General features: G+C 40.6%; 1 protein-coding gene across 4 annotated transcripts in view; it reads right to left on the reverse strand.

Annotated features, from left to right (window-relative positions):
- LOC135549647 (cytoplasmic dynein 1 intermediate chain 1-like) overlaps positions 1 to 8,361 on the reverse strand; it is a 135,404-nt gene extending 127,043 nt beyond the window's left edge. For all 4 annotated transcript variants that reach the window (XM_064979811.1, XM_064979809.1, XM_064979810.1 and 1 more), the window contains exons 1-3: positions 8,074 to 8,361; positions 7,116 to 7,237; positions 6,018 to 6,132 (exon numbers count right to left, since the gene is read on the reverse strand). In XM_064979811.1, the coding sequence (XP_064835883.1) occupies positions 6,018 to 6,132; positions 7,116 to 7,223 (223 nt within the window). In that variant the 5' untranslated portion in view covers positions 7,224 to 7,237; positions 8,074 to 8,361. The remainder of the gene's footprint in view (positions 1 to 6,017; positions 6,133 to 7,115; positions 7,238 to 8,073) is intronic.
- Between the last annotated feature and the right edge of the window lie 132 nt (positions 8,362 to 8,493).

Raw genomic sequence — 8,493 nt, forward strand, 5'->3', positions numbered from 1 at the left:
TGGCTTTCATTGGTCATTGGAAGGTTTAATTTCAAAAGCCACTGTTGTACAACAACCACAAGGTCATGTTGCGATCAGGGTGTTGTTACAATATTGTACCACTAGAGAACAGTGACAAATACCTTGTTCAACGTACAGCATGTTGGTAGTGAGATACAGTATGTTTTCAACTGTTGTTATTAAACCCATAATTTCAATGTGAAAATGTGGATGTTCACATTTATTTGCATACAACAACTCCACCTCAATATCATTGTTTTGAGGAAACTCATGTGCATAGATAAAGGGCTCATAAAAAACTACACTCTTAGAGAGAAGGATTCCAAAAGCTTACTCGGCTGTCCCCAAAGGAGAATCCTTCTTGGTTCCAGGTAGAACCCTTTTGGGTTCCATGTAGAACCCTCTGTGGAAAGAGTTCTACCTGGAACCAAAAAAGGTTATTCAAAGGATTATCTTATGGGGTCAGCCAAAGAACCCATTTAGGTTCAAGATACATGTAGTACCACAGATGAGGAAACACATTAAACCAAAAACATGGGAAAGTTCAGATGAAATGGTAAAGGTATGAAATTGTTAGAAATAATATTTGAGAGAATGTGCGTAACATGATTGAGTGCGAAATGTCACAGAAATTAAATGAATGGTATGACATTTTAAGATTTTCTCACATGTGAATTCAAAAATATTTAAATTTATTTTGCAATAGACATTGTGAGGAAATAGAAAATTGGATTGGACAAACAAATAATGAGAAACAAGTAATGATCATGTGTAAAAAAACAAACACACAAAAAACACTTGATATTTGAGATGTGTAAAAGTTAAACAGCAAATTAACACTCCTGTTACAGTGCCTTGCGAAAGAATTCGGCTCCCTTGAACTTTGCGACCTTTTGCCACATTTCAGGCTTCAAACATAAAGATATAAAACTGTATTTTTTGTGAAGAATCAACAACAAGTGAGACACAATCATGAAGTGGAACGACATTTATTGGATATTTCAAACTTTTTTAACAAATCAAAAACTGAAAAATTGGGCGTGCAAAATTATTCATCCCCCTTAAGTTAATACTTTGTAGCGCCACCTTTTGCTGCGATTACAGCTGTACGTCGCTTGGGGTATGTCTCTATCAGTTTTGCACATCGAGAGACTGAAATTTTTTCCCATTCCTCCTTGCAAAACAGCTCGAGCTTAGTGAGGTTGGATGGAGAGCATTTGTGAACAGCAGTTTTCAGTTCTTTCCACAGATTCTCGATTGGATTCAGGTCTGGACTTTGACTTGGCCATTCTAACACCTGGATATGTTTATTTTTGAACCATTCCATTGTAGATTTTGCTTTATGTTTTGGATCATTGTCTTGTTGGAAGACAAATCTCCGTCCCAGTCTCAGGTCTTTTGCGGACTCCATTTTGCAGACTCCGTTTTCTTCCAGAATGGTCCTGTATTTGGCTCCATCCATCTTCCCATCAATTTTAACCATCTTCCCTGTCCTTGCTGAAGAAAAGCAGGCCCAAACCATGATGCTGCCACCACCATGTTTGACAGTGGGTATGTTGTGTTCAGGGTGATGAGCTGTGTTGCTTTTACGCCAAACATAACGTTTTGCATTGTTGCCAAAAAGTTCAATTTTGGTTTCATCTGACCAGAGCACCTTCTTCCACATGTTTGGTGTGTCTCCCAGGTGGCTTGTGGCAAACTTTAAACAACACTTTTTATGGATATCTTTAAGAAATGGCTTTCTTCTTGCCACTCTTCCATAAAGGCCAGATTTGTGCAATATACAACTGATTGTTGTCCTATGGACAGAGTCTCCCACCTCAGCTGTAGATCTCTGCAGTTCATCCAGAGTGATCATGGGCCTCTTGGCTGCATCTCTGATCAGTCTTCTCCTTGAATGAGCTGAAAGTTTAGAGGGACGGCCAGGTCTTAGTAGATTTGCAGTGGTCTCATACTTCTTCCATTTCAATATTATCGCTTGCACAGTGCTCCTTGGGATGTTTAAAGCTTGGGAAATCGTTTTGTATCCAAATCCGGCTTTAAACTTCTTTACAACAGTATCTCGGACCTGCCTGGTGTGTTCCTTGTTCTTCATGATGCTCTCTGCGCTTTTAACGGACCTCTGAGACTATCACAGTGCAGGTGCATTTATACGGAGACTTGATTACACACAGGTGGATTGTATTTATCATCATTAGTCATTTAGGTCAACATTGGATCATTCAGAGATCCTCACTGAACTTCTGGAGAGAGTTTGCTGCACTGAAAGTAAAGGGGCTGAATAATTTTGCACGCCCAATTTTTCAGTTTTTGATTTGTTAAAAAAGTTTGAAATATCCAATAAATGTCATTCCACTTCATGATTGTGTCCCACTTGTTGTTGATTCTTCACAAAAAAATACAGTTTTATATCTTTATGTTTGAAGCCTGAAATGTGGCAAAAGGTCGCAAAGTTCAAGGGGGCCGAATACTTTCGCAAGGCACTGTACATGCAACAGTAACAAGCACACATACTGCAAGCACATACTGCAAGCACACATACTGCAAGCACACATAATGTAGATAAAATAACAGAACATACACTAGTGTTCAAAAGTTTGGGGTCACTTAGAAATGTCCTTGTTTCCATGAAAACATACATGAAATGAGTTGCAAAATGAATAGGAATTACAGTGGCTTGCGAAAGTATTCACCTCCTTGGCATTTTTCCTATTTGTTGCCTTACAACCTGGAATTAAAATAGATTTTTGAGGGGTTTAAATAATTTGTTTTACAACACCATGCCTACCACTTTGAATATGCAAAATATGTTTTATTGTGAAACAAACAAGAAATAAGACAAAAAACAGAAAACTTGATCGTGCATAACTATTCACCCCCCAAAGCAAATACATTGTAGAGACACCTTTTGCAGCAATTACAGCTGCAAGTCTCTTGTGGTATGTTGCTATAAGCTTGGCACATCTAGCCACTGGGATTTTTGCCCATTCTTCAAGGCAAAACTGCTCCAGCTCCTTCAAGTTGGATGGGTTCCGCTAGAGTAAAGCAATCTTTAAGTCATACCACAGATTCTCAAATGGATTGAGGTCTGGGCTTTGACTAGGCCATTCCAAGACATGTAAATGTTTCCCCTTAAACCACTTGAGTGTTGCTTTACCAGTATTCTTAGACTGAAACAGGTTTCCCTCAAGAATTCCCCTGTATTTAGCACCATCCATCATCCCTTCAATTCTGACCAGTTTCAAAGTCCCTGCCAATGAAAAACATCCCCACAGCATGATGCTGCCACCACCATGCTTCACTGTGGGGATGGTGTTCTAGGGGTGATGAGAGGTGTTGGGTTTGCGCCAGACATAGCATTTTCCTTGATGGCCAAAAGGCTCAATTTTAGTCTCATCTGACCAGAGTACCTTCCTCCATATGTTTGGGGAGTCGAACACATGCCTTTAGGTGAACACCAAAGGTGTTTGCTTTTTTTTCTTTAAGCAATGGCTTTTTTCTGGACACTCTTCCGTAAAGCTCAGCTCTGCTGGATGAATACTTTTGCAAGGCAAAGGTTATAAATAATGATTTTTAATTGAAACAATAATTGTGTCCTTCAAACTTTGCTTTGATCAAAGAATCCTCCATTTGCAGAAATTACAGCCTTGCAGACCTTTGGCATTCTAGTTGTCAATTTGTTGAGGTAATCAGAAGAGATTTCACCCCATGCTTCCTGAAGCACCTCCCACAAGTTGGATTGGCATGATGGGCACCTCTTACCTACAGTACGGTCAAGCTGCTCCCATAGCAATTCAATAGGGATGAGATCCGGTGACTGTGCTGGCCACTCCATTATAGACCTAATACGAGCTGACTGCTTCTTCCCTACATAGTTATTGCATAGTTTGGAGCTGTGCTTTGGGTCATTGTCCTGTTGTAGGAAGAAATTGGCTCCAATTAAGTGCCGTCCACAGGGTATGGCATGGCGTTGCAAAATGGAGTGATAGCCTTCCTTCAAGATCCCTTTTACCCTGTACAAATCTCCCATTTTACCACCACCAAAGCACTCCTGTCACGCCCTGACCTGAGATATCTCTGTTTTCTTTATATTTTGGTTCGGTCAGGGTGTGACGAAGGTGGGTACGTATGATGGTATGATTGTGATGGTCTGGGACACCCCCAGACCATCACAATGCCTCCACCATGCTTGACTGATAGTGTCAAGCACTCCCCCAGCATCTTTAAAAAATGTCTGAATCTCACGAATGTTCTTCTTTGTGATCCAAACACCTAAAACTTACGGTTCGTCTGTCCATAACACTTTTTTCCAATCTTCCTCTGTCCAGTGTCTGTGTTCCGTTACCCATCTTTTATTTTTATTGGCCAGTCTGAGATATGGCTTTTTCTTTGCAACTCTGCCTAGAAGGCCAGTATCCCGGATTCGCCTCTTCACTGTTGACATTGAGAATGGTGTTTTGCGGGTACTATTTAACGAAGCTGCCAGCTGATGACTTGTGAGGTGTATGTTTCTCAAACTAGACACTCTAATGTACTTGCCCTCTTTGCTCAGTTGTGCACCGAGGCCTCCCACTCCTCTTTCTATTCTGGTTAGAGCCAGTTTGTACTGTTCGTGAAGGGAGTTGTACACAGCGTTGTACGAGATATTCAGTTTCTTGGCAATTTCCCGCATGGAATAGCCTTCACTTCTCAGAACAAGAATAGATGGACGAGTTTCAGAAGAAAGGTCTTTGTTTCTGGCCATTTTGAGCCTGTAATCAAACCCACAAACGCTGATGCTCCAGATTCTCAACTAGTCTAAAGAAGGCCCGTTTTATTGCTTCTTTAATTCGAAAAACATTTTTCAGCTGTGATAACATAATTGCAAAATGTTTTTTCTAATGATCAATTAGCCTTTTAAAATTATAAACTTGGATTAGCTAACACAACGTGCCATTGGAACACAGGAGTGATGGTTGCTGATAATGGGCCTCTGTACGCCTATGTAGATTATCCATTTAAAAAATCTGCCGTTTCCAGCTACAATAATAATTTACAACATTCACAATGTCTATACTGTATTTCTGATCAATTTGATGTTATTTTAATAGACAAAAAATGTGCTTTTCTTTCAAAAACAAGGACATTTCTAAGTGACCCCAAACTTTTGAACGGTAGTGTATGTTTATTCCATTACAGCTCACCATATAAACTCAGCAAAAAAGAAAGGTCCTCTCACTGTCAACTGTGTTTATTTTCAGAAAACTTAACATAAGTAAATATTTGTATGAACATAACAAGATTCAACAACTGAGACATAAACTGAACAAGTTCCACAGACATGTGACTAACAGAAATGGAATAATGTGCCCCTGAACAAAGGGTGGGTCAAAATCAAAAGTAACCGTCAGTATCTGGTGTGGCCACGAGCTGCATTAAGTACTGCAGCGCATCTCCTCCTCATGGACTGCACCAGATTTGCTGTGAAGTTATTTGGATTATTATGAAATATTTTTTTGCTGAGTTTATATGATGACATTTTCTGCCATAGAAATAAGAATGAATAGAACGGACTTGGAAGCTCTAACGCTGGTAATTGACTCGTAAATTCATGGATACACTCGAAATGGCTGCCTGGTATTGTGACGCAATCATTTCCACAGTATAACATTTCCAATCCTTTTTGGAATGTTATACTGCATCAAATGATGCTGGATTGCCATGGTAATGTAGAATGTTGATTCAAATGATGCTAACTAATGTGGCTCATGAAATGGAATGTATTTTTTGTCATTTCAGTTGAGTTGACTCAACCAATCACAGCACAGATTGAAGGGTAAACATCTTGATTTTACTTCCTGGCATGGGTACACTCAAAATGGCTGCCAGTCTACCCTTTATGCCATCACTGACTTGAATGGAGATGTCTATTCATTCTCATTTCTATGGTTTCTGCCCCACAGAAACGCTAACTGTAGCTTTGTTTGAGGAGCTCATCCCTAACTAATTTGAGTTGTGCAGTGTGAATGTCTGTGTACCTAGTGGGGGTTCTGGGGAGATGCCGATGCTCTGTAGAAGGGCTTCAGTCTCTCTGCGCTTCCGGTCCAAGTCGGAGTCCACTGGGGCAGCTTCAGCCTTCTGCTGCGTCTCTGTCTGTACACACACACACACATACTCTTGAGTATACCAAACATTAGGTACACCTTCCTAATATTGAGTTACACACACCCTTTTTTCCCTCAGAACAGCCTCGATTCGTCAGGGCATAGACTCTACAAGGTGTCAAAAGCGTTCCACAGGGATGCTGGCCCATGTTGACTCCAATGCTTCCCACATTTGTGTCAAGTTGGCTGGATGTCCTTTGGGTGGTGGACCATTCTTGATACAAACGAGAAACTGTTAAGCGTGAAAAACCCAGCAGCATTGCGGTTCTTGACACAAACACCTGGCACCTACTACCATACCCCTATCAAAGGCACTTAAATCTATCATCTCACCCATTCACCCTCTGAATGGCACACATACACAATCCATGTCATAATTGTCTCAAGGCTTAAAAATCATTATTGAACCTGTCTCCTCCCCTTCAGCTAAACTGATTGAAGTGGATTTAAAAAGTGACATCAATAAGGGTTCATAGCTTTTACCTGGATTCACCTGGTCAGTCTGTCATGGAAAGAGCAGGTGGTGTATATTTTTATTTTACCTTTATTTAACTAGGCAAGGCAGTTAAGAATAAATTCATATTTTCAATTACGGCCTAGGAACAGTGGGTTAACTGCCTTGTTCAGGGGCAGAATGACAGATTTTTACCTTGTCAGCCCGGGGATTTGATTTTGCAACCTTTCAGTTACTAGTCCAATGTGCTAACCACACACACACACACGCACGCACACACACACACACACACACACACGCACGCACGCACGCACGCACGCACGCACGCACGCACGCACGCACGCACGCACGCACGCACGCACACACACACACACACACACACACACACACACATACACACACACACACAGTATATTAGCTTTGTAATAGGATATTAGCATGAGGTCTATGGCTCAGGTCAAGTCGGACAGACAGGGATGAGCATGACAGTACGTCTACTCACTTTTTTCCTATCTTACCTCTTTCTTTTTCCTTTCCTCCTCCTTCCTCTTCTTCTCCTCCCTGATCTGAGCTAGGCGCTGCTTTTTGCGCTCTAGCTCGGCTTTTATGTCACTTTTGTCTGCCATTGTTTCCTATTGAGCTGGGGAAAAAGGAATGTCACACAAGGATGCAATGTACCTTCAACACCAGTGAACTGCTACTGGGTGTGGCCCTGGGTCATTAAGTTCCTTCCTGTTTGACCTGTAACATGATCCATAATCTATAACAATTCAGGGAATAAATAAATCCATCATCCACCTACATCTCCCTATCAATGTATTGTGGTAGGGTCAATACAAAATAATCATACTTCACTTGAAGACATCACCAAGGGCAAGGGTTGGATAATTTGGTAACAATTCAAGATCTGAATATTGAATTGAAGTAAAAGGATAATGACACCATAAGGAAGGCATTGTATCAAGTTGATACTCCCACAACTGCCAGATTTGGATTTGAAACACTTCCAACTGTATTTTTTGTAGTACAGTTGTGTGATGTAAATAGCATCATTGAGAATCCTGCTGGGCTAAGCAGACAGGAGGGAATACAGCCAAATAAAATAGGTAATGAACAAAAGTGGAGGATAAAATAAAGAAACACTTTATTGAAATACACACAAAACAATACAATGCAAAGGAACAGACGCAGTTGGTAACAATTGGCAATGCAACGATGCATAAGATGCCACTACTGTACCCATTAGGAGTGGAGAAAATTGCGTTTTCTCCTTTAACACAGCACGTATAGGTAATTATAAAGTGGGTATTATTAGCAATTAACGTTACGTCATTGTTCGATGCGCCTCTTCTTCCCACGATCCAAAGCCATACAGAGAAACACCCAGCAAAATAGCAATTACACGAGCACAAATGACACACAGGCTACAAATGTATGCAATAAATCATTATATTTCCTCCTAAAGACTTGTCATACCTGATCTCTCTTTCCCTATGGATGCTGATGATGATGTTTCACTTGCAAAGAAAGATGCTGTATCACGGCTGCTACACCCCCGGCAAATCACCACATTATTTATCCTCCTCTAATGATATTTAACCAACAAACCTCGGATGTATGGTGAAAAGAGGTCGTTTCAGTTCAGATGATATTACTGTCATTGGCTAAAATCAAGAATATTCGCGCCAGATGACCTAAATAAAAGATAAAACATGTGCATGATGCAGCATCCCTCAGGAAGAGAGGAGGAAATTCCACCTATCAGTGCAATGTGCCGCTTTGAATTAAACTTTAGCTGTTACAATGTCGTCATCTACAGGCCATTTAGAGAAGTGTACGGCGACACTGCTGGGGTATCAGATTTAGATTTTTTTTCTAAATATATATACCGGTATA

Source organism: Oncorhynchus masou, chromosome 12 (assembly GCF_036934945.1).
Source record: "Oncorhynchus masou masou isolate Uvic2021 chromosome 12, UVic_Omas_1.1, whole genome shotgun sequence".
Taxonomy (NCBI): Eukaryota; Metazoa; Chordata; class Actinopteri; order Salmoniformes; family Salmonidae; genus Oncorhynchus; species Oncorhynchus masou.